Below are 26118 nucleotides of genomic sequence, written 5' to 3' on the forward strand. Positions count from 1 at the left end.
GGTACAGAGAGTTCCCATAGATTTTTCTATTTCCCCTATTATTTCTTTTTTAAGATTTAATTTATTTGTCAGAGAGAGAGAGAGAGAGCACAAGCAGGAGGAGTACAAGCAGGGATGCCCAATGCAGGGCTCCATCCTAGGACCCTGGGATCATGACCTGAGCAGAAGGCAGATGCTTAATGGACTAAGCCACCCAGGCACCCCCAGTTTCCCCTATTATTGACATCTTACATTACTGTGGTACATTTGCTCCTACTAATGAACAATCATTGACACTTTATTATGAACGAGGTCCATGCTTTAGTCAGATATCCTTAATTTTTACCCAATGTTATTTTGCTGTTCTGGGATATCTTATAGAAGACCATGTTACATTTAGATGTGTCTTCTTATGCTCTTTGGGCTGTGAAAATTAAAGCTGCCTTTTTAGAACAATTATTTTGTATCACTATTGTGATCATGGATTTCATAGGTAATAACTACACACGAAAACATCAATATAATGACCTAATTATAATAAAGGGGGGGTAAAAGTAAAGCCAAAAATACCTAGTATATATTTGCTTTTATAAATGCTTAGTTAGAATTGCCTCAGAAGTCAAAAAGAAGTGATCAGGTGTAGAAGTTTATAATGTAAGAGAAGACCAGACTCGGGAATGTTATAGACTCTTTATTTTTGACATTTTGAAATAAGAGCTAAATAAGAATCCTCATATACACATATGGAATTACGGGGTCTGGGGCAGTTATACACTCGACAGGGAAAGATGTGTTGATTGCTGACTCAGATGCCATGAATGGAACTGGCTTCAGTGTCCTGATTTTCCACAGCAGTGAACAAAGAGCCATCTATCCTGGACTTTGTGGTTGCATTTACAGAAAACTCAGTGTGGTGCAAAATATTTTGTGTTTACATGTAAAACAGAGTTAGGATTCTAATATAATTAGGAGCACATTTTAATTAACCCAGATGACCAGCCTGACATATAAAAGCCATGTGGGACACAAACAGTCTTCATTGTGCAGCAAATTTCTGCGCAGGGCAGGACCTCCATATCCCTGACCCTCCCCCACTAAATGCCAGTGGCCCAGCTTTTCCCATCCCTGGGATAACAAATTAAAGCACCTGCAAATTCCAAAATATCCCCTAGGGGGCGGTACCACGGTGGGCTGCGGTGCTAGAGTTTAAATCGGAGACTTACCTTGATTTCTTCCTTTGTGAAATGAGGATAGTCTTTGTTGAGTAACAAAGACAATGCATGTAAAAGTTAGCAAGGTGCTTGGCACAGAGTATGTCCTCCAAGAATGGAAGCTAATGTTACCTCCCAGTCAATCGGCAGAGATTGTTTGGGGGAAAGCCTTGTCCTTGGTATCCAGATAGATGTGGATGAGTGAAAACGGGCATCACACAAGCACCACAGTCCTTGCCTCATGAAATGAGCAGTGAATTATTGAACAGTTATAGTTCACAAAAAAAGAGTGCCCAGAAGGAGCTGGAGTCAGAGAAATCTTTCTGGAGGGGACAAGAATGGCTTACTGAACGAGGGCAGCTGGAACTTGAAGGAAAATGTATTTATTTCATGAATAATAAATAACTCCTAGATTCTTACTTCTTCATGTGTGGTCTTCAGATCAGCAACTCAGCAGCACCTGGAGGCTTGTAAGAAATCTCAGCCTCTATTTCAGACCTACTGAGTTAGAATCTGCATTTTAACAAGAATCCCGGGCGTGCATCTGCATATTCACATTTCAGATGTGCTGGAGTAGAGAATTGGTCGAGGTACCAGAGGAAAGAACAATGACTCTTGCTCCTTTGAGAGAACCACAAACCTTGGGTGTGGGGAAGATAGAAAGACAGACAGCACGGGTGTGTGGATGCATGCAGGGGCAGAGCTAGACAGTCCACATTGTAGAGGGCAGTTAGGTAGTGAGAATTACAAATGTGCTCCCGGAACAACCTACATCAAAATATGTACGTGTGTGATATTCAAATGCAGATTCCTAGCCAGACACCAGAATCTACTGAATTAGATTCTTGAAGAGCTGTAAATAATTAGCATTTAAACAAATAACTTCCCAAATGATTCTTAGAATAGGAAGGGAGCTTAAAAAAATATCCAAACCAAGTTCCCAGACCAGAACAATTTAATCATCTATGATATCAAATTTCTAGCAGGGGCAGAGCCCTGGGTATTTCTTGTCCTAAAGGTCCCCAGGTCATTCTAATGTTTGAGCCATTGACAGAGGAATCAACTGGGATAACGTGGAGGAAAAAAGTCTGGGTGAGAGAGAGCAACGGGGTAGGGTAAGGGGTCTGCAATATCTGAAGGATGTCTACGACTGTCTACATCCGAGGACAGAATCAGGAAGGGTAGGTAGAAATTTTCGTTGTTTTATTCAAATAATTGTAGCAATTTTCCTTCTCTTCATTTTTTTCCTCCCCGCCCCCCTTTCTCCCATTTTCCCTAGCAAGAACGAGCATTTAAAATGATCTAGCCCTCCAGCTCTGAGTTTGTAATTAAAGAAATTAGGATCAGAAAGGTAAAGTGAGTTGGCCAAGGTGACCGAAGATCTCATCCCAATCCGACAACGCAAAATAAAATGAGATCTTCTGCCCATTATTAGTGTCCATGGCACCCCAAAGGCATTTAAATTGGACTCTGAATTTGGTGGTAGGCAAAGTGAGAATGAGAAAGGAAGTAGTTACTCTTCAAAAAAGGGTGCTCCAATAGAGTAGGCAGGCTTTAAGCGAGGAACTGGTATTTTAAGGTCTCATTAAATTTGAAGACTGATAGCCGTCTAAAGATGAAATCTAAACTGTGGAGTTTGGATGTTGATACCGTTAAAGTCAAGCTTAGTCTGATAAACGGCCGGTTCTCCCGCTTCTGCACCTCTTGGAGCTCCGAGAGAGCGGGCGTGGGCCCTGGCGTGAACTAGGCGATTGTCTCTCTTTGCCCGACTAGCTCCGCGCGGTCAAAGCAGGGAAAGTCGGCTGCTCTGGGACAGCCAGGGGAAGCTTCTCGTAGGAGGCAGGCTTCCATCCGAGTCCTGAGGAAGTGTCAACATTTGGATACTCAGAGGGCAAGTCGCGAGCTGGCAGGGGAGTAGCCGGGACAAAGGCTCAGGGAGAGTCGCAATGGGGGAACCTTGGCGTCCAAACATCTAGAGCTACCAGTGGTTCCAAGGTTACCCGGTCCCCTTAAGTCGGTGCTAGAGAGAAAAATTAGGAGGGGAATGAATCAAAGCCTAGAAGGCCGGAGCCGGGCGGTCTTGGCGACAGGTGAACCTCGTTTTCCTGGGATAGGCGGTGAGGCTGGTAGCCCAGCTGGAGACCCCGCACCGCCTCTGAAGCCCACGCAGCTCCAGAGGAGAAAGATGTCAAATTAGGGCGCTGCCCGCTCTCTCCTGCCGGAGCGCGGCCACTGCCTTCCCGGACGGCAGAAATCCGGTCCGAGCGTCCCCTCCGGACCCCATCCCGCAGCGCGGGTGGGGCAGGTCTCCAGTCACACCCTCGTCAGGCCGCCAGCAGTTCCCGCGAGCCTCCGGGCCTCTGGCTGGCCGAATCCCTCCCTACCTCCCCACTGGCCTCCAAGGGCGGGCTCGGGCGCGGGGAACTCGGGGCGGGTCCCTGCCGCCGGCACCTGCCCCCGTGGGCGGAGCGCGGCGGCGACAGTGCGGCCCCAAGCCTCTGCCTCCTGCCGCGCGAGCCGTGCGGCTCTTCGACACCCCCGCCCAGCTTGCTGCCGGCGCACCTCAGCTCCTCGGCACCCTCCCTCTCCCTTCCTCCCTCCTCAGCGGTCCGTCCGTCCTTCTGCCCGCTCCGAGCCGCGGCGCTTCGCACTTCTGACTCAAATCTTCGCCGCGCTCGTCGCTGCCGCCCCGCGCCATGGAGCCGGCCGCGGGCAGCGAGCGCCGCAGCCCCTCGGGCCCCGCGGTCCCGGCGCCGCCCGGGGGCCACGCGCCCTTGGCCGCCGCCCCCGGCCCGGGCCCGCAGAGCAACCCAGCTCTCGAGCTACCCAAGCCCGAAGAGGAGCGGCAGCTGCGGATCAGCGAGAGCGGCCAGTTCAGCGACGGGCTGGAGGATCGAGGTGAGCGCACGCCGCCCGGCAGCCTCCCTGGCGCGGTGAGGAGCCGCTGCTCCCCGCCCGCCTCTACCCATTCTCAGGTTGGCGGGGCGCGGGGCTCAGCGTCTCGGGGCGCTCGGGGGCGCGGGGCCGGGACTTACCCCGCGAGGGCGCCGAGAGCCGAGGGCGGCAGCCCCACCTCCTGAAGTCGGCGCCGCCTGGGCAGCCGCTCCTTCCCGGGAGCGCGAGAGCCGGGCAGCCTCCGGACAGACCTCGCACGGGCCGGTGCTCTCCTCTTGGCTAGCTCCGGCCCTCCAGCGCCCAGTGGAAAAGTTTGCGGGAGGCGTTTTTTTGCTTTTGGAGCCCAGTGCTCCCGGGGGAGTGCCGGCCCTGCTCAGCTAGGAGGGACCTGAGCTCAGTGCGTCCTCTTTCCAAGTCCTCTCCGACCCCGGCGGCCGGCTCCCCGGGAGAACTTCCTTCTGCGGGTTTAGCCTCGCGGAGCCGGTGGGTGGTCGGCTCCGCGAGGGAAGACCGGCGGCCCCCGACTCTCACTCATAGGGCACCTAGTTTACCATAGGTTACTGCCCTGCTGTTTGGTGATGGCGGGCAGAGGACTGGGGCAGTCGAGTTTGGACCCCCAACCTCCTCTGAATGGATGCCACCGAAACCTGGTGGTTCCCTGCACACGTCTCCAGACCCTTCAGAATCCCCCCAAGACACTGGTCTGGAACCGCGCAAACGTCCCTTTCCTGGGAGGCCAACCCCCTACCTTCCAACACACAGACGATAACCCCCTTTGAGATGCCTGCAAGAAACGGGAGAGACTCTGTTGTTCATTCTCGTGCCTCTCTCCTCCTACATCCCTCTTTCCCTCCCTGCCTCGTTTCCTTTTGGCTTGCAGGGATCCGTGTTCTTGGCCACATCCATACATTTTCTGCTGTTTTCTGAATCTAAATTCAGATCGGCCCCCTCAAAAAGACTCCGTGTTTGGGCTAAAGCCCGTTAGTGGCCGAAGCGGGATTCTTGCAGCCAGGCCCTTCATGGGGAGCCGGCTCATCGCCACTCCACCCCCTTTTCTTGGAAGCCTTATTTTGTTGGCTGTGGCGGATTTTTATATTTCAGTCTTAGCAGGTTTTCAGTCCTATTCTTAGTATCTCCTGTACATTTTTATTCCGGTTTAGCGTTAGGATGCACGATCTCTTTCCTCATAGAAATTTTAAACTGTAGCATGTGAAAGAGAATGACATGGAAACAGCAATCCTGGAGACTCTGCAGGGATTGCTCAGGGGGGGGGGAACTGGAGCTCCTCCAGTTGCAACGAGTTCTGCACCTATGTTGCAGTTTCTCCTCCTGTTCCAACAGAACTAGATACTGTTACAGAGCTGATGATGGGTGGCATGCAAGCACCCCCACGGAATCTATCACTATTCTAGGTCATGTGAATTACCTTTTCCTCTGCAACTAATACTGTAGGACTTGAGAATTTTGTATTGAAGAAAGACCGAACTCTGGGCTGAGCTTATTTTTGTAGCATTGCAGGTCATTTGTCAAAGCTGGCCTATTTCTCCCCACCGCACAAAAGGACAGGAGGAGAGACAGTGCTAGGGGGAGTTAATATTTAGCATCATTTTGTAGCTTCATGCTCAAGTGTAAAAAGCCCTTCTGAATTAATTCTTAGGGTCATTTTTCATTGGTCAACTGAATTTCATTTTCCATTATATGATAGCATGAAAGCATTCACTGTTCGTGAACTATCCCTGTGTGAAAGCATCGCATATCACACACAGCCTCTCTGTTAGCGTGAACCCTGTCCTCCAAAGAACCCAGCGCCGTGTGGTATTGAAAGCTGAAAGTCAGTGTGACATTCTTTTGTTTGACCTATTGCTGACAGCAAAGAGTTAATGATAAATGGATCATTTTCGTTAAATAGATCAGATTACCTGGGGAGGTTTATTACAATATTTTGTGTTTGTGTTGTTTTTTCTTATGGGGCTGCATCTTTCCCATTATTGATTTTTGAATCCCTTGGGAACAGTTCGATTGCAGCTACCTTTTTCCTAATGGTGAGAGGATTTGGGGAGGAAGAAGCTAAAGCAGTTGCCTGATCTGCGTCTCTCCATCATGCCTGGCTTGCTTTTTTTCTAGGCCTCAATACCTATAGCGTGTGTGGCGGGGGTCGGTGCCCTGGATGTGTGTCTATATTTGGCCTTCTTTCTTGTCCTCACTTCCTTTTGAGCTATTAGAGCTGGTTAGGGACTGCGTCTAACTCCCATCAAATGCTTGCCTTATCATGTAATGTTTTAGGACTTTAGAGGTATTTTCCCCTTAGAAGTGATGAGGGCTGCTTCCTAGAAACCTAACTAGCTGATAGTGCAGTGCCATTTGGCTGAGCCTTGTAGTCAGGGAGCAAGAGTCCTGTGGTCTGAGACTTTCAGGGATTAACACCCACAAAATAGGCCAAGTTTGTCTTGGGTGTTTCCACCTCTTCCCTCTTAATATCCATCCTCTCTTCTCTACACAGGTGTTTTCCCATCATTCTGCCCCAAGCCCCAAGTTGACTTAGAGTATTACATGCTTCTGCATTTCTTGCTACCAACCTACCTAATGAATATTTCCCTTCCTTCAGAAGATCCAAGTGTGGCAATTAGGAGAAAGCAATTAGAACTAATTCATACTAGAATGGAAATGATGGATGGCTTCAACTTAACGGCATATATTTGCATTTCTCCTCTACCCAAACAATGAGTTATCAGTCTTTCATTCATACAACCCTTACGCTTACTAATGTTAGGCCCAGATTACAAATAGAGGGAATTGGAGTGAAATTAGAAATCTGAATGTGGAGGCCAACTATGTTGATAAAGGGACAGAGCCCTACATGCAAATGTGCAGCCTTCCTTAGCTTCTCTGGGCTGGGCTACCTTCTACTTCTGAAGCACAGCTTCCTGAATACTTGAGGACTTTTCATCATTGCTTGTGGGTGTGCGTGCAACCCCATGTGGAGGCCGAGGTAGAGGCACCTATATGTGGACCATTCATTTATGGGTCTTTGTAGGTTGTCGTACTCCCTTTTGAGGAGGAGATCTTTTCCATTCTCAGTATCAGCTATACTTTTAGGAAGGAAAACCAGTAGGAAATAAGCAAAGGCTGGACCTATATGGGAAAGTTCCTGCCTTCTTGGATGGTCTTCGCATCACATTTACTCTAGTTTTTAAAATTCAAAACCTCCTATGGGGGAGACATGCACACACTCGATCAGATGTGGGTAAGAACCACCAGTCCTGCTGCTTAGAGGACTCCGGTATCCTGTTAGCAGGGCAGTCCAGCATATGCGAGTGGACACCCCAAACTCCTTCCTGAGTGTGCTGGTCCACTGTGGGGGTGAGGCACGCAGTGGTCTGTGTGGTCAGGACCATATTGCTATAACCGGTTGGCTTTGGAAGGAAAAATAATTGTTATGTGGTGGAATGAAAGACCCAGATCATTGTCCTTTCTAGTGGAAAATGAAATCTGCTTTTGAAAGGAACCTTGTTTTTACCCCCCGTGGATAAACCTCTTGCGATTGTTGGTGTCAAAATACGCAGCAAATGAGCTGCTTATTTGAGTCAGTACTGATGTGTTACAGCTTCACTTCTCCTGAAAATCATTGGCCAGAATGAAAAGGAAGATTTTTATATCATTTGGGAAAAAGGAAACAATGATTGGGAGAGTGTAGACCTGCTCCTTCTAGGTTGGCTTACACAGGAGATAAGGGTGATTGTCATTGAAAATTAGAATGGGGTGTTGTTTGGTGGCTAGGGAAAAAGTAGACAAAGGGATAAAAAAACAGGCAGGTGAAGGGATTTTAATTTGAAATCATGTGTGCTGAAGGCAGAATTTGAGGAGAGAAGGTTTATCTTTTTTTTTTTTTTTGATTTATTGTGTTTTTTTTTTTTAATTTTTTTATTTTTTCAGCATAACAATATTCATTATTTTTGCACCACACCCAGTGCTCCATGCAATCCGTGCCCTCTACAATACCCACCACCTGGTGCCCCCAACCTCCCACCCCCCACCCCTTCAAAATTCTCAGATCGTTTTTCAGAGTCCATAGTCTCTCATGGTTCACCTCCCCTTCCAATTTCCCTCAACTCCCTTCTCCTCTCCATCTCCCGGTTTACCTTTTTTCATCCAAGTGCATTTATTAAGGAAGGTTTTGGGGAGATTTTTACAGTGAGGTGATGGAGAGGTGTTTAGACCTACCTTTTGCACTCTGCTCTATATTCTGATCCCATGCAAATCTACAGGTTTTGATTATTTAAAAATCTGGGCCATAGACTGGGTTCGCTAAGCACCTTCCTGGAAGTTTCCTCTTGCTTCCTTGAGGACTTGTTGAGGTTGCTTGGATCTGGGTAGTGAATGAAATGGAGACGTTTTACCAGGGTCTTTTATAATTTTGGAAGAGGATGTAGTTTTCAGGCCAGAGGCTGAGCAGGGTGCCCAGCTGGTTAAGTGGGATGGTGTCTTTTACACGATGCGCCAGCTGTGAGATGTTGCATGCTGTGTGGTGTTTTACCAATGGGTGCCTGAGCTCGGACTACCAGTTTCTTCACCATCTGGAGCTGTCGTGATGAAGCTGCTCCACCCCTGAAAGGTATGTCCTGGGCTGTTTAGCTCAAGGTGGTGTTACAAGCTCCTGTCAATGGAGAATGCATGAGAGAATTTGGTCTTTGGTGCAACGAAGAGACGCTGTCTATGATCTGTTTTCGAAGGAGAAGAACAAATTAGAAATCGGGGTCGTGCTGAAGATGTTTTGACCCTCCACCCAAAGCAAATGGAGCTTGGGCATCGCCTCTAAGACCTCATGAATTTCAGTTGGTGCCAGGGACCCTTAGTGTTGAAAGCATCAGAGACAAAAATCAAACCTTCCTCACACAGGGCCAGCCCAGAAAGCTGTGCCCAGTTTGAGTAGGTTTACCTGACTTGAACAGTCTGAGAACTGTTTGCCTCATGAGTGGTATAGAGCAATACATACTACAGAGCAGAAAGGCGGGAAGAAAACAGGGCCTATAATGGAGGTCTGGTGGCTATTGTTGGTTGCGATTGAAGAGAAGTCCTTCTCTTCCTGTTCATTGTTGAGGAGGGCAATGAGGCTGTTTGCTTTCAGGGACTCATGGCTTTGGGCGAAGGCTCTTTCACCAAGTTGTGGGCACTGCCTGTGGGATCAGTGCAGATCAGTGCCTGTGGCTGAGGAGCCCACAGGCCCGGCTCAATGTGGGCTCATTGTGCTGTTTTCCTAATGGAAGGGGCTTGCTAGAGCAAGACCTACATAGCTGACTACATGCTGGGGCAGGGGCTCACGGGTCCAGGTCCAGTGAGTGGGTCTGTGGGGTCTTTCTAGAGAGGATGACTGCTGTTAGCCTGCAGGCTTACTTGCCCATGTTGCTAGAGCCTGAGATTTGGCAAGAGATGCCAGAAAGCCTGATTTCCAAGTGAACCCTCCTAATTGTTAAAACACAGTGTGGGCCAAACAAAACACATCTTGGCCCACGGGCTGTCATTTTGCAGTCCTTGGATAAGAATGTGTAGCTCTGGCTGTGGGTTTCTTAATAAGGAAATGTCTAACTTCCTTTTCTCCTTGTTTTTGTCAGGCTTACTAGAAAGCAGCACTCGCCTGAAGCCTCACGAGGCCCAGAACTACAGAAAGAAGGCGTTGTGGGTCTCCTGGTTCTCCATTATTGTCACCCTGGCCCTGGCCGTGGCTGCCTTCAGTAAGTATGCAGAGTCTTGCTGCTCGATACGGGCTGCTGTTGTCTGGTTTATTCTCTCACTCCTGTACAATCCGCTTTTGCTTTCAGTGGACTATTATTGATGGGAAAATTTTTTTTAGATGATGGGAGAGCCAGAATACTTATAAATTAGTAAAATGGCTTCTCTCCTCTGCAGAGGGAAGAGGTGGGTTAAGAAGAAACGAAGAGGGATCCTGGGAGCTTTGGCTCTCATCAGTATGCGGGTTTGTGGAGGGAGATTCTGGCTGCTAGTTGAATAGGGAAAATATTCTCTTGGTGGATGCCTTCAGCTTGGGCTGACATGTGACAAATCTATATCCTTGAGATTTGCATTTTGAGCTTAATTCAACCAGATGAGTGCAATATTGCTGTACATGCTCCCCTCCACCCTCCCACCCCCCCCCCCACCCCGCCCCACCCCCTCCTATGATGGCTGTGTAAGGTTTGGATGCAAATCATGTGCACATTTTAATGAAAGAGGAATGGGAGGGTCCTCTGTCGAGTTTTCAGTGACAAGGGAAACAAAAATATTTATTACAATCAAGAAAAGCTAAGATAACCGAACACTTTGTGCCTACGGATAATCTATTTGCTGTTTATGGATAATCCTATTTAGGTGTTAGGAAGCCCTCTGACATGCATTTTCTCAGCTAACATTTGCAGCCTAAAGAAATGTGCATATGTTATTTATTCTTATTAATCGCAAGATGGTTTCTAAGCTTAAGCGAGGACATTAAGCCTCATCTCAACCTCGGTAGAAACCACCGTGGGTTTTTTTTTCCCCTTTTTTCTTTTTTCTTTTTTATGCTGGGGTAAAGAGGAATGTATTTGGGGCATTTTGTGATTAATTTTTTACTTTGCCAGAAAGATCCATATTCTTAGTGATAAGTATCATGCCAGATGTCTCATGTGGCATCCCACATGCCACAGGGAGAAGAAAGGGTTGTCTGCTAGAAGATACTACTCCGTGTGTGTTGAAAATTCTATTCTGCGCAGTTAGACCTGCTGCTGGAAGTTGGTATTGGCTCCCAAGAGGGAATATTAGAATTTGACCAAATGCTCCCTGCAAAACTAGGCATATATTACTTGGCAAAATTTATATTGGAAACACTGTGCTATATTGTGGCTCTAGAAAAAAGCCAAACATTTAGAAGTAGAGGGTAATACATTTCAGAGTATAAACATTTACCAGTGAGCCAGAAATCTAATCAAGAGAATTCTGATTCCTGAAAATAGCTCTTCCTGCCTCTTGCCTCCTTTTCTTCAGCTGAAACAAGAATAAAGAATCTGATTGATGTCCCTGGAGGGTAATTCAGTTGTGGTGGCTGGTGGTGGGCCCTGGATCAGACACCATCATTAACATATGTAAAGAAAGAGGAATGGAATGAGGGGTGGTGATTTACCAACTGAATAATAGTTACTCAGACATGTCCTCGTGCCTGATAGAGCTGTTTTGATTTTATCATGTGGGTGTTTGAATGAGGACACAAATGTGAAGAAATACGGAACAAATCTTTCCTTTGGGAGAATAAGTCTACATTTGACATACTTAATCTCATAATAGGGAAAAATTAGGAGGAAATGTTGGTTTCATATATTATGCTTGATCAGTTGGGTTATTTTGAAAATTTCGTTCTGTTTCCTTTAATAGGAAAAGCCTCTTGCATAATGCATATGGAATTAGAATGTTTTCTTTCTTTTAAAATGATTTTATGCCTCTAGTGAGTATTTGATTTAAATCCTCTAAATTCTTGCCTATAGAATGTTGGCGTTGGCCTGTAATATCATGATTTGTGTTACTTTCTGTAATACAATTTGTTCCCAAGTTGGTTTCAAGTTAAACCAAAAAAATGTAGAAGAGTTCTGTTTTTTCCCCTACTTTAACTATGGAGTAGCTTTTGTTTGTATTTTTTTTTTTAAAGATTTTATTTATTTATTTGACAGACAGAGAGATCACAAGTAGGCAGAGAGAGAGAGGAGGAAGCAGGCTCCCTACTGAACAGAGAGCCCGATGCAGGACTTGATCTCAGGACCCTGAGATCATGACCTGAGCGGAAGGCAGAGACTTAACCCACTGAGCCACCCAGGCGCCCTGTATTTTATGTTTTAAACCTTTGTGGTCCCTGGTTGTGTTGTTAGGGTTGTCCTGTTTATCCTTTAGGTTCCTAAATGTGTTTGTAATAGGAACTCTTTAAAACCCTTTTTAAAGTGTCATTTACATATTGGCAGACTTTTGTGCAATCTTTTTCATAGTTTTTTCTTTTTAAGATTTTATTTATTTATTTGACAGAGATTACAGGTAGGCAGAGAGGCAGGCACAGAGAGAGGAGGAAGCAGGCTCCCTGCTGAGCAGAGAGCCCGATGTGGGGCTCGATCCCAGGACCCCGGGACCATGACCTGACCCGAAGGCAGAGGCTTTAACCCACTGAGCCACCCAGGCGCCCCTTCTTTTTCATAGTTTTAAATGGAAAGAGAAATAAGGATTAGGTAATATAAGCTGACTTTGAAATTAGGTTTAAATTAGTATCTAAAGGAAAATGGTATGCGTTTGAAATGGCAATAAATATGTTTTAAAAAAAATTGTCACAAGGATCCCCCAGGGGGAGATCTTCAGGGAGGTGGTTGATAGAGATGTGGGATGAAATGGGATAGGCTGGCTTGGTGAACCCCTGTGCCATCCAACGAAATGGTCAGGTTGGACCAGTTGGTCTTTTTAAAGAGAATTGCTGTTGAATGACTACCTGTGATGCTCTGAGATAGCAGAGAGGTCTCTACACTGTGTGTGTGTGTGTGTGTGTGTGGGCGTGCGCGCGCGCGCGCGTTTGTTGGCAGAGGCTGATAATCATGGTGATTAGAAGATCATATTGATCATTTCATCTTGCCACTGCTGGATGGTAAACTCTGCAGGGAAGGAGGAGCATCCATCCTTGCATGGAATCAGTATGCGACATTGTTGAGTGAATGAACGGAGAGATTTTTAAAAATCAATCTTTCTTTCTTTCCTTCTTTCTTTCTTATTAGATGGAAGGAAAATATTTATTAGAGAGAGATGAATTTGATCTAAAGGATTATTTAGATACCAGGCTTTGAGCTCATGTATTTTTACAGACAACTGAAGAACTTTTGAGACCATCTGATCATCCTTATGGCCATTCTGTCGCTAAGGGCAGTGACTTGGAGCTGTACCTGCTGGGGTCTGGTGGAATTCCTGTCTTCATCTCACCTGCCATTTTCTCTTTTATCATGAATGCTGGTTTTTGCTGAACGTCTTCTGAAAAAAAAAAAAAATACTGTTGTCTTTTTTTGTGTGTGTTTGGAAATGAGGGTGATGGATTATGTAAGTTTTAGGGATGCCACTTTTCTCAGTCAACTGGAAAAGTTTATGTTCTTTACATAGGATGTACGTTGCAAATAAAGACTGTCACCCTTCCACCTTCTGTAAGCTTCTAGGTAATCAGGTATGCTGTGTTTTCTCAGATTAGTAATTCTTAAGAGACACAATGACAAAACTAGCTTTGGTCAGTATAACTGAGTTGTCTGTGATAAACCAATTGTGTATATAATTCTGGTTGACAGTCACACGTCTGGTATAGTCTGAAAAGTTAAGTGAACTTTCAAGTTTGTGACTTGAAGGTGTTTTAGAAAGAATGTGTGCTTTGAAAGAGGTATAAACCATTTCTGATAATCCTTGGTAATATAGAGATTTTGGACCTGCTAAAAATGCTGATATAAAAGCAGATGGTAATACATCTTGAATATTGCAGAGAGAGCCCTAGTTTGGTTTTAAAATTGGTTCTGTTTATAATCGGTAGGCAGCATAGAAAATGGCAATCATGTTATGAACAAACCTTAAAAAAAGTGCATTTTAATACATCTAGAAAGAGAACAGAAATTCTGTTTCAAAACTCAGGGTTTTGACATTATTAATGTCTTCCTTAGAATGATTTAGGAAAATGCATTCTTTTTTGAGGTGTGAATGAGTGCAAGTCAATTTTTAGTCACTCAATACATGTTCTTTGGGAAATGAAGATATATTTGAAATATACTCAGGGGACAGAAAACCTTTCTTAAGATATAGCTCCATTAAATAAAAAAGTACTCCAAACTAAAATCTCAGGAAAAGCTCATTCAAAAATTTAGTGAATCAAAAGATTTAAGAATTAGAAAATTTTTTTGAAAAGGGTGATTTTGTTTTGAATATGGTGATTTTAAAAAGAATATATTTGATTTTAGCATAAACTCTTGTCCCTTAAAAATGATAAAATATATATAGTTCTTTTTAAAATTGTGAGGCCAGGAGTTGAGAGCTGGATAAAATGAAATCACACCCATCTTCTATAAGCTTGATAGTGTGTGTGTGAGAAATTTTTTAGGTAGTCTTTCAATTTTGGCATATTGTGAGATGGGAGGGTTGACGTCCTCTGGTGGTTTCTGGTGCCCTGAGAGTAACATCTGAATTGTGACAGTGTCCAAAAAGATCAGGCCTGACCTGTGCGCCCCCCTACCCCCGTTCTCAGACACCCCAACTTTTCCTCAGGACTGGAGAGGGTGTCTTTTGGTCAAGCTCATCTTCTCACAGATCTCCATGTGGCTGACCCCTCTGGAGGCCTTACAACCATGCAGACTAGTCCCCCCCCCCCACCCCGCCCCGCCCCAGCCTGGTTTTATCCACCACACTGTGATTCCTTCACAGTTTTTCTCATTCTGCCCCACCTGCGTTAGATGATGGTGTGTGTGAGGCCCTAGTCTTCTGTGCTGTGTCCCTTAGACACACCCTTGACATTCTGCTTGGAGATTGATCCTTTGTGTTGTTTGCTGGTCTTTCTTTGGATTGGTAAAAACAGTATATGCTCATTATAAAAGTTCATGAGACCAGAGAGAAGATTGCAAATCTCTGTCCCATTCTAAATTCTTTCTTTCCCAATTCCTGCTCCTGTGGACAGGCTTTGATGCTGGTGCCTCATGTCTCCTTCAGGATATGGTCTGTGCACTTCCAAGCCTGGGGTTACACACCTTCTGGTTGCTACTTAGGTTAGGCATGATGTCTTATCCTTGCTGGTCTTTGAATTAGCACGGGCCTCTTCACTGGCTGCTGTTTTCACAGTTTTGTGTGAAGTGGATTTGATGTGGAGAACCTTCAGGAACAACTTCCCAACCACCGTCTGGCTGCTGCTGCTGAGGCGGGTGACGTGTTGAGGGGGATGTGGGCAGGAAGTTTGTTAGCCACATCCTGGGGGTGTTCAGTGGGATAACTTGCTTCAGTAAGCATGCTGTGAATGATAACTAGGGATGCTGCTTCTGAGGAGTGGAAAGCAGGAGGGGAGAACAGGCTGAAACATGGCTGGGAACCTCATCCTGACAGTGCTCCCTGCCTCTGGGTTCCTCCTTCATACGCTCATGCTCATGTCATCAAGGACTCTGTGCCTTGTCACTGCTGCCACCCCCACACTGCTAGCTCAAAGAGGGCACAAAGAATACAGAATGGCATTTTAGTCCAGTCCCTTTGCTTTCTGTGAGGCCCCTGGTGGTCTCGGCCCCTCCTTCCTGGCTGGACACCTCCGTCACCTAGCTTTCTGCCTCTCCAGCCCATAAATGCTCCTTGTAGTTCCCCATATGCTGCGTCCTGCTCTGCCCTTGGCCTCAGATGCTCTTTGTTCCTGACAACCCCCTTTTGTTGCCTGGCTCAATTTTACTTACCCCTCAACGTTGAGGTGAAAGGTCTGCCTCTTCCAGGAAGCCTTCCCTGGGCTTCTGAGCTGAGAGAAATGACCCTTGGTTCCGGTAGTCCCAGGGGCACCCATAATCAGAAACTTGACACAATACTTGAATCACTGAATACTGCTCAGCAATAATATACCCTGCTCCGAGGCAGAGCCTCTGTCTTCTCTGGTCTGGATTCTCAGCCCCTAACATGGTTGGCACTCAGCTATCGGGTGGGCTGGCATCATTTTTGACATCTCCCTGCTGAGGCCACCATGGCTGCCACAGACCGAGAATGTACATTTGCAGGCGAAGATCCCAGAGAAAGGAATAGTGACTTTTTCAAGTGAATGGAAACAAGAGGGAAACTGCAAGAGGGACATCTTCATTTGGACATCTTCCCAAATGGTTGGGATGCCAGAGCCCGTTGTCTCCCCCCTCCTCCCTCCCCGCCTTCCAGCCTCCCCAGCCCTCTAGCTCCTCTTGGATGGAAGTGCCTCCCTTGCAGCTGTTAAGAAAGCACAACTTCCCCAGACCCCAGGCTCACAATGAGCTGCTGTGTCGTTGTTTTGAGCCGGAGTGGACGAGGGTGTCTCTGCAGCTGCCTACATGTTCTGCCCCCCTTCTCTCTGTACACTGTACACAGCACTGAATTAAAGTGTGGCCAGAGTCATTAGCCTGGGGCTATCCTTGTCACACAGCTGTGGCAGGGACTCCGGGGAGCTGGGCAGTGGGCCCCAGCTGGACTCAATAGGCCCAGTGGTTCCATGCCCCGCCTTGCAGGGGCTCTGGGTTCTGCTGGGCTACAGCCAGTGCTCTGGAGGAAATCTGGGAGGGCTTTCCCTGCTGCCCTGAGTGGCTCTTCAGGCATAGTGGTGAGCCACTTGGACGCGAAGAGGTTTTCTGGTCTGCTTGTACTCCAAGGCTGTGGCGTTGTACTCTGGGAAGTGCATCTTAGAATGTGAATTTCTGATGTAGCTGCTCAGGACAAGAGGTTAATTTCTGGTCCCTTGTCTCTGAGGGCCTGAAGTGTGGGCCGACTAAGGTTAGGAAATTCCAGGTGAAGCCAGAGCCAGACAGAGAACCCTTCTGCTACCACTACGCTCCCCACCTCCCTGTAAAGGAACCTGTTCCTCACTTTCCACCATCTTCCACCATCTTCCATACTGAACTGCCCGTCCTTCTTCCCAGCCAGTGAATGTGTTTATCCAGTCCTTACCGAGTGCCTGCTGGCAAAGCACAGTCTGCTATGCCCAGTGACACAGAGGATGTTAGGAAGTGGGGCAATCCTCTGAGACAGAGATCAGGTCTAAGGCGAAGATGAATCCTCTCAATGTCAGGGCAAATGACAGGGCAGTGGGGTAGGATAGATGATAACCTGAACCCTGCTCACCCTCCCCCATTAGACACCTAAAGTGCTCAAGAAAGGACATCACTGATCTGTTAGAGAAAGGATGATCTACAACCCCAGGAAACCTCTGCTCCCCAGAAAGGATGAGATGAAAATCAGAGCTGTCAGTGCAGAATGGGGTACTCCCCTGGGGTGAGAGGGCCTGAAGATTGCGGGACTCTGAGGCTTGAATTACAAGGTCACGTGAGGCTGGAACATAGTGGCAGAAGTTTGTTGAGACTGTCTTTACACACTGTCACACACACAGAGGCTTAGACAATGGAAAATTACTTTCTAGGCAGGGGACCTCCACCAGTCCTTGGTGTGGGCTGCCCCAGGGAGAGATACAACCTTGGGAGAAGGGTAACCTCGGAAGAGGCAGCTTCCCTCTGTAGAGGGTATTGGACAGTTCAGGAGAAGGATGGGGCTGTGGGCCTTCAACAGCCCTCACTTCTGACAGTTGGGGGAATGAGCACCTAGGTCTTGAGGGGCATCCAGGAGGTAGGCCGTGGCCTCCACTGTAGGAGTTCGTACTGCCCACTTTTCCTAGGAGCCCTCAAGCTGAGATACAGTGTGGATGTGGTCTGAGGTTGGAAATGCCTCTGGAGTATCTGTAAGAAGCACGTGCAGAAACTCTGCTCAGGCCCAGCACTGTCTCACGCATGGCCTAGCATGTCTCCACCAAAGATGAGCTCCCAATCCAACCCTGGAAAGTTCCTGGGGGAAAGGGTCCAAGAGCCATTCCAGCAGCATGATCAGAAGTCAAATTCCAGACAAGAGAATTACCTGACCAATCCCCTCTGCCCTCTATTTCTCGCTTGTCTTCCTTTCAACCACCATTTTACCTCTTCTAGTTGATTCTTTTATTTACTTGTACAGTTGGTCCTTGAATAACATGGATTTGAACTGCATGGGTCCACTTACATGCAGATTTTTAAAAGATAGAATACAGTACTATAAATGCATTTTTCCTTATGATTGTCTTAACGTTTTTTTCTCTAGCTTATTTTGTAAGATTACAGTATATAATACATATAACATACAAAATGTGTGTTAATCGACTTTTTTTTTTTAAGATTTTATTTATTTATTTGACAGAGATCACAAGTAGGCAGAGAGGCAGGCAGAGAGAGAGAGAGAGAGAGAGGAGGAGGAAGCAGGCTCCCTGCTGAGCAGAGAGCCCGATGTGGGACTCGATCCCAGGACCCTGGAATCATGACCTGAGCCGAAGGCAGAGGCTTTAACCCACTGAGCCACCCAGGCGCCCCTAATCGACTGTTTTTATTCGTGGTAAGGCTTCCGGTCAGCAGGAGCTATTAGTAATTACATTTTGGGGGAATCAAAAGTTAGGTATGGGTTTTTGTCTGTGTAGCAGGTCAGCATTCCTACCACCGCCCCAAGTTGTTCAAGGGTCAACCAACTGTTTATGTATAAATAACAAGCTTCTGGATTTTTACTTATTTTTATTTTTTAGGCTTTTTTTTTTGGTGTTTAGCCATTTTTTGACTTCCCACCATGAAACAAGATAATTTACTCTGCTCCCGTCTTGGTCCCACACAAACACCTTGACTTCCTGAGCTCTTACCCATACATACTAGTCCTACTTGCATTATTGTGACCGTATCAGTCCTGCTACTGAGCCATATGGTGAGGAATGCTTACTTCTTGCCTGCCCTATTTTTTATTTTCTCTGATTGTAATATCAGTTTTGTTGATCCCTATGTTTGGTTTTCTCTGAATCTGTTTCTTACTGAGGTCTAACTCCGCATTTCTCTTCCACCCTCAGCTTCTTCATGGTATTTTCAGATGCGTAGGTAACTCTGTCAGTTGCTTCTCGAAGAAGTCTCTTAGAGCCAGTCGATGTCCTCAGATTCGTTCCGGTTTCCCTCTCTCCTTGGTGCACAGCTGTGTGCTGGGATTTCCCGCGATCCACCACCTCTTTGGCCATTCCCTTTATTTCTCTCCTCTGTTGAGTTTCCTGTCTCCTGGATACCAAGTTTTTCTCGTCTCTGGTTTGGAGGGAACATACCTTGTCCTAGCTCCCTGGGAAAGGGCACCTGGGAGGTGAAGCTTTCAAGCCTGAAATGTTGTTAGTACACCCCGACACTTGATTGATGGCTAAATGGAAACTTCTCATAGAAGATAATGTTCCTTAAGAGTTTTGAAGGTTTTGCCCCATTCCGTTCTTATTCCTGGCGTTAGTATGAAAGTCCTAAACTATCATAAGTCCTAGTCCTTTGCCTGAGATTTGTTCTGGTGGGGTTTTTAACAGCAAGCATTCCCTGCCTTCATTTTCTGTGCGTTTGCTTCACTCTCTGGGAAGTGGACTCAACATTACATTCCTGCCTTTCTGTTAAACTTTCCATTTTTACTGTCAAGTTCTGTTTTACATTGTCAGTGTGTTCCTTTTAAAAGTCACCCAACTCTTGTTTCATTGATCTTTTTTGGATCTTTTAAAAAATCTAACCTTTCTGAGAAACTATTAGTGATAGTTTAAAAGCCTCTTTCTGTTTCTTCTGTTGTCTTCCTCCAAGATTCCCTCCTCCCAGTGTGCCTTGGGTTCATCGTTCCTGTTAGGGAGGAATCCTGTGAGAAGCAGTCCTTGATACTCCGTTCAGAGTGAGAGTGGGTATTCAGCAGACAGGAGAGCTGAGCATGTGATGGCCTTAGAGTGACACGGTTGCACTGTGGTGTCGGATAGTTTCTGCTTTAATACTTCTAGATCCATCCTCTTGGGCTCCCCACCTTGGCCAGAGAAGGGCCTTCTGATCTGCCTGGAGCGTGAACACCAGGCTGTGTGAATTTTGGAAGCTTAGTCGGGCAGGAGGATTGGGATCTCCGTGTTCTACTTGGAATTCTTAACTTGGTCTGCTATTTTCAGTTTGGTTTCCCTCCTACCTTTAGCTGAGCCTGGTATCCCTCACATAAGAGGCTATCACACCTCCTCTGGAGAAGACACCTCCAGTCCTCTGATAGGAGAGTTGGGGGTGGGGAGAGGGCATAGGCCTTCTGAGCCTATGCCTTTCGCTGGGGAGGAAAGCCAGAGCACTGCCTTTCCCACAGGCCTTGAACCCACCACACTGTGCTCAGTCTTCTCTCTGTTACATTGTGCTACCAATTCTCAGTTTTCTGGGTGTCCTGAGGTGTAAATTGGGTTGTCTTTTTGCTTTCACAGAGCTGTCTTAGGAATTTACTTTCTGGAGTCTGTTAAATCAATTACTACTTGCCCATATGTTTTCTAGCTGCTAAAAATAGTTCTTGTTGCCTCTTCCATCTTCTTTTTCTAATGAGTTTTCTTAAAAAAAAAAAATCCCTCTACTCTTAGTTTAGCGGGTGTTTTAGAGGAAGCAAAAGCAAACGTGAGGAACCATGCTGCCACATTTCTCTGGAAATGTTAAACAGAGCAATTTGTAATGAAAAATATAGTAAGTGAATCAGAAACCAATGAGACATAGTGAACCAAAATACAGTCTCAGGAACTTACCCAGAATATAGCACAAAGTGATACTTCCCTTTCGTATTTTCTATTCAAGAGACATGGAAGATAGGAAAAGTTCCAATAGAAACAAATAAGAATTCCAAAAGCAGAGAAGAGGAAATAGGGAGTAGTGTTTTTACAAGTGTCTGAGACTGTTGTGAAGTTGACAGGAAGGGTGGAGTACGTATTTCTCAAACCATTGAAGGAAAAATAGATTAGTCAACTGACCTTATTCCATACACAGCTGTAGTGAAACAACAACAACAACAAAACACAGAAAAACAAAATGTAGAAATAGATCTGAACATTTCAGGAGTTAAAGTATAAATGGATTAAATCCAATAGGTTAAAGCGAGACATAGATTAGATTTAAAAATCTAGCTGTATACTGTTAATAGGAGATAAACCGAAAACCTAAGTTAACAGAATGGCTTAAGTAGAGAGAGAGAAAATGATCTACCTGGCAAATACCAACAAAAGCAAGTTGGTGTAGTTACATTAATCAGGGAAAATAGACTTCAAGAAAAAAAGCATTATTAGGCATAAAGGGTGTAGCTATATAAATAAAAGGGTCAATTCACCCTGGGAGAGAACTATTATGAGTTTGTATGCACCAGAAAATCTCTAAAACACCCAACCAAAAATTGGCGGAATTTGGGGTAGATGAACAAATCATCATAATGGTAGACTTTATTCTACCTCTTTTAATAGCTGATAATTTAAAGGATAAAAACTTAGTGAAGACTCTGAAAATTGAAAATGTAATTCATTGTTTTTCAGACATTTTTGACTGCTATCCCTAGTGAGAAATGCGTATGTGGTTTAGTATAAATGAGCTTCTGCGTACATACACTACATATTTTCCTATGTAAGCTTTTTTTTTTTTTTAAAGATTTAATTTATTTATTTGACAGACAGAAATCACAAGCAGGCAGAGAGGCAGGCAGAGAGAGAGAGGGAGAAGCAGGCTTCCCGCTGAGGAGAGAGCCCGATGCGGGGCTCGATCCCAGGACCCTGGGATCATGACCTGAGCCGAAGGCAGAGGCTTTAACCCACTGAGCCACCCAGGCGCCCCCCTATGTAAGCTTTTGATTAAAATATACAATATGATTTTTTGTGCCATTAGGAAATTTTTTAAAAAGTGCTGCCATTGAACTATATATCATGCTATTCACTGAGTGACCTGATGTCCAAGGTGTTAAAATTAGGGGAAAAATGTGCCCTATGATTACTTCTCCTTTCATTTAAAAAAGTGCTGGTCACAACCTATCAAACTGATTTTGTGCCCCACTAGTGGGTTTTAACTTTGAGTTTAAAGAGCACTGAAACCCAGTAGGTCTTTATAGAAGCATACATTCAGCAAGTATGTTTTAACATCATGGAACTACTTCCACGGTCAGAAAGAAAGGTTCATCAAATGACTGAGATGGGTATTTTACAGACTGTGTTCTCTATCTATAATGCAATGATCATTTGAAATCAAATATGGCTAAAATAACCCTATACATCATGATTTATGTTGGGAAATTGAAGAACACGTTTCTAAGAATTTCAAAGAGAAAAGTTTTATTAAATATTAAAAACCTATTTTGAACTTAAAAGGAAAAATTGCAGATTGGTGAGCAAAATTGCCTAAAACAGAGGCTAAGAAACAGAAGAACAGTAATCCAAGGTAGGTGAGAGGAAGCAGATAATACACTTAAGAGTACAAACTAAAGAGAAAAAGATACAATAGAGTCGACAAATCTAAAAGCTATTCAAGAATAAAAAAAAATAGGGTGCCTGGGTGGCTCAGTTGGTTGGGCGACTGCCTTCAGCTGAGGTCATGATCCCAGAGTCCTGGGATCGAGCCCCACATTGGGCTCCCTGCTCCATGGGGAGTCTGTTTCTCCCTCTGAACTTCTCCTCTCTCATGCTCTCTCTCACTGTCTCTCTGTCAAATAAATAAATAAAATCTTAAAAAAAAAAAAGAAAAATAGGTTGAAGTCTGGTAAGACTGATCACAGAAGAAAAGCAACAAATGAAAAGTAATTAGAAATGAAATGAGAAGCGTAATTGGAAAAAATTAGGGAATGAGACTATTGGAGTTTTAGGTCTGTAAATTTGAAAGTTTAGGTGAAATGCATAGTTTCATAGAATAATAATCTGCCAAGGTTATCTCAAGGTAAAAAAACCCCAAAATGCCTGATTTAAATTTAAAAAGTTAAGGTAGGCCAGCGGTTCTCAACCAGGTCTGGTTTTGCAGCCCCTTCCATTCCCAGGGCACTTCTGTCAATGTGAGGTGATGTTTTTGATTGTGAGACTTGGGGTAGAGATGCTACTGGCATCTGTTTGGCAGAGGCTGGGTTGCCACAGTGCATTGGACAGGCCCCCACAACAGTTATCTGGTTCAATGTCAGTAGTACTGAGGTTGAGAACTTGATTTAGGCCAACACGGTTTTAAAGGTGCTTTTATGAATATTCAAGGATCAGGTAATCCTAACCTCATGTACTGTTCCAAAGCAAAGGAAGGAATGTTCCTACATCATTCTGAGACTAGGACTAAGTTGGTACTTAAACCAAAGGTAACAGGGAAGAATTTGTAGATCAGTAGCCTTCATATGGATGCAAAATCTTAAATAGGATATTAGCAAACTGAATCTCTGTGTTTATAGAACAAACAAAACAAATAAATAGACGTCATTAGCACATTGTGTTTATTTTAGGAATGCAAGAATGGTGTAATTACAATATTCTATCATTCACCATGTTTCTAAGTTAAGAGGAAAAATCATGGCATCTCTTAGGAAACCTACAGAATGCATTTGATAGAATTCAAGGCAAGATAAGAACTTGAAGCAAACTGAGAAGAGAATTGTTTGAATTTGATAATTGTAATAATTTGATAACTTGATGTTTTCATCAGTAGATGTCAGGTGGTAAATATTAGCAGCAGTGCCTTGATATCTGTAATTAGGATAAAAATGCCTGCTATTACCACTTATCCTTAACATTATTCATGATGTCTTAGTGGAGTAAGTAAAGAAAAGAAATAAAAATATGGAAGGGAGATGGAAGAAAAGTAACCATTACTCTTTGATATTATAGTCTGCTCTATATAGAAAAGCCACAGGAGTCTATAGACACGCCTATGAGAAATAAGAAATTTCAGCAAGGTTATTGTGAATGGATAGAAGTTTAATATACACACATCAATTGTGTTCTATAACGACAACACAGAAGTAGACCTTTTAATTTTCTTTTTTTTTTAATTTTTAAAAGATTTTATTTATTTATTTGACAGAGATTACAAGTAGGCAGAGAGGCAGGCAGAGAGAGAGAGAGAGAGAGAGAGGAGGAAGCAGGTTCCCTGCTAAGCAGAGAGCCCGATGTGGGGCTCGATTCCAGGACCCTGGGATCATGACCTGAGTTGAAGGCAGAGGCTTAACCCACTGAGCCACCCAGGTGCCCCAAGACCTTTTAATTTTCATAAGGATACTATTTTGTATAGTAAAAAACCCTTAAAGGGAATAAATCTAGGTACAATTCCTAAATAAGATGTAAATGCACTTGTCAATACTTTGAAAACTTGAATAGTTGAGATTGTGATCCAAGGAAGTTGGGACTAGGGAAGTTGGTTCTGATAGACCAATGAAGTCGAATAGGGAGCTTCACATTATGGAAATTTTGATAGGTGAGAGAGGGAGTACTGCACCTTACACATCAGGCAAGACAGTGATGCTACTGGAAGAATTGACTGTGTAGAAAAGATGAAACTAACTCCCGCCATATCCAAATGTAAATTCCAGGTGGACTAAGAAACTAAACCTGAAAACAAGAATTTGAAACTCTTAGATGAAAATATGAGAATATCCATATGACCTGGACGTAGAGATTTTTAGAATTTATGGCACAGAAAGCGTAAACATCAACACATTTAACTACGACAATAAAACACATTAGTAAATTTAACATCAGTAAATATGCATCCATAAAGTAAACATCATTCAATTGAACTACAAGCATACTAAGACCACTGGACTTGAGAAAAACCATTTAAAACAAAAAATAAGCTTTTGACTGGGTGAAGATATTTGCAAAGCATGCAACTTCTGGATATGTTTAAGGAGATATATGGACTACTCACAGCACTTTTTTGTAACAACAAAAAACTAGGAGGGAGGGGCGCTTGGGTGGTTCAGTGGGTTAAAGCCTCTGCCTTCGGCTTAGGTCATGATCCCAGGGTGCTGGGATCGAGCCCACATCGGGCTCTCTGCTCAGTGGGGAGCCTGCTTCCTCCTCTCTCTGCCTGCTGCTCTGTCTACTTGTGATGTCTGTCAAATAAATAAATAAATAAATCTTTAAAAAGAAAAGAAAACAAAACTAGGCGGGATAGAGATGTCCATTAACAGGAGATTTGATAAACAAACTGTAGGGTCTTAGCGTCTTAGTATAGTGGAGCTCTATATAGTTGGTCTATATATAAAGTTTTCAGTTTTATCAGATCCAGTGTACCCTTTTTATAACTAATATTTTATATTCATTTTCTATCTTCAAATGAACTTTTATCAATACATATCCTTTATAAAAATAGTATTATATTCCAGATACAATATAAAGAAGATATCAAAGGAAGGTAATTTTGAAGAAAATAGTGTATATTTGAATCTATGAGTATTTGCTTTGATGATATTAATAGAACTATGTATTTGCTTACACTTGCATATAATGAGAAAGTGGGGATCTTAAGAGAAGAAAAGAGTCCTAGTGTATTGTTGATATTTTCCTTTGTATGACATTTTGAAATATGGGCTAAACAGGTATACTGGTATGCATATGTAGAATTAGCATGCATGTGACAGCTGCAAGAACAGATTGCTAAAAGTGTTTTATAATCTATGTTGTGTACCTGGAGTGGAGTTGCCATTGTGGCATTGATGAATTGGTTTATAATTCTCTATAAAGGTCTGAATAAAACCAAACACACTCTTCTCTTGATTTACATGGTAGTTATACTCCTGGACAAAATCAGTGTATTTTAAAACTATGCAAAACAAAACTCTCTTGTATAGGTAAAACAGAGTCAAGTTCTAGGCTCAGATAATTTTTCACCTAGATGAGTATCTTGTGAGTTATCTGAAAGCCCTATGGGACAAGAGAAAATTCTTCAAAGTAGAGGACCCTCTTGAAATTTTGAAATTTTTAGGATATTAAGATCCCTGGCTCCCTCCCACCTCCTAAATACTGTGATCATCCTAGTCCCAAGTTGTAACAATCAGTGACAACCGTGAAGATTTCCAACATGCCTCCTCAGGGTATAGTACTATCTTATTGGGCATTGCTGATCTAGAGAGACCCTCTGACTTGGAGGGATCTGAAAAACAATGTTGAGGAATACAAAAGTTTTAAGACCCTATAAACCTTAATTAACACAACTTGTAGATAGCAAGTAGAGAATAACATCAACCATAGGAATGATGAGCTAAACTCAGGATGTTGAATGTCTTGAAGTGGGTGAAGACAAGACATCAGTGGAAGATATGCAACAGGCTACAGCCCTAACTGGGATGTTTGTATAAAACAAAAAAACAAAAACCGAATCCCAACCAGTTCTGGAGCTAATATATAAAGTGTCAGGATGTATCAAAACTGGGTGGAGAATATAGTGATGTTAGTTCTCTAATTATTTTTAGGTCATTATATGCCTAAAAGCCTTACAGAATAATCTCAAGGGAGACA

General features: G+C 44.2%; 1 protein-coding gene across 1 annotated transcript in view; it reads left to right on the plus strand.

The window, feature by feature from the left end:
• Nucleotides 1-3617: 3617 nt before the first annotated feature.
• Nucleotides 3618-26118, plus strand: part of TMEM163 (transmembrane protein 163) — a 229342-nt gene continuing 206841 nt past the window's right edge. Inside the window, exons 1-2 of the mRNA XM_047722525.1 lie at nt 3618-4088; nt 9695-9814. Coding sequence (XP_047578481.1) covers nt 3887-4088; nt 9695-9814 — 322 coding nt within the window. The 5' untranslated portion in view covers nt 3618-3886. The remainder of the gene's footprint in view (nt 4089-9694; nt 9815-26118) is intronic.

The sequence above is a fragment of the Lutra lutra genome, chromosome 3, assembly GCF_902655055.1.
Source record: "Lutra lutra chromosome 3, mLutLut1.2, whole genome shotgun sequence".
Lineage (NCBI taxonomy): Eukaryota > Metazoa > Chordata > Mammalia > Carnivora > Mustelidae > Lutra > Lutra lutra.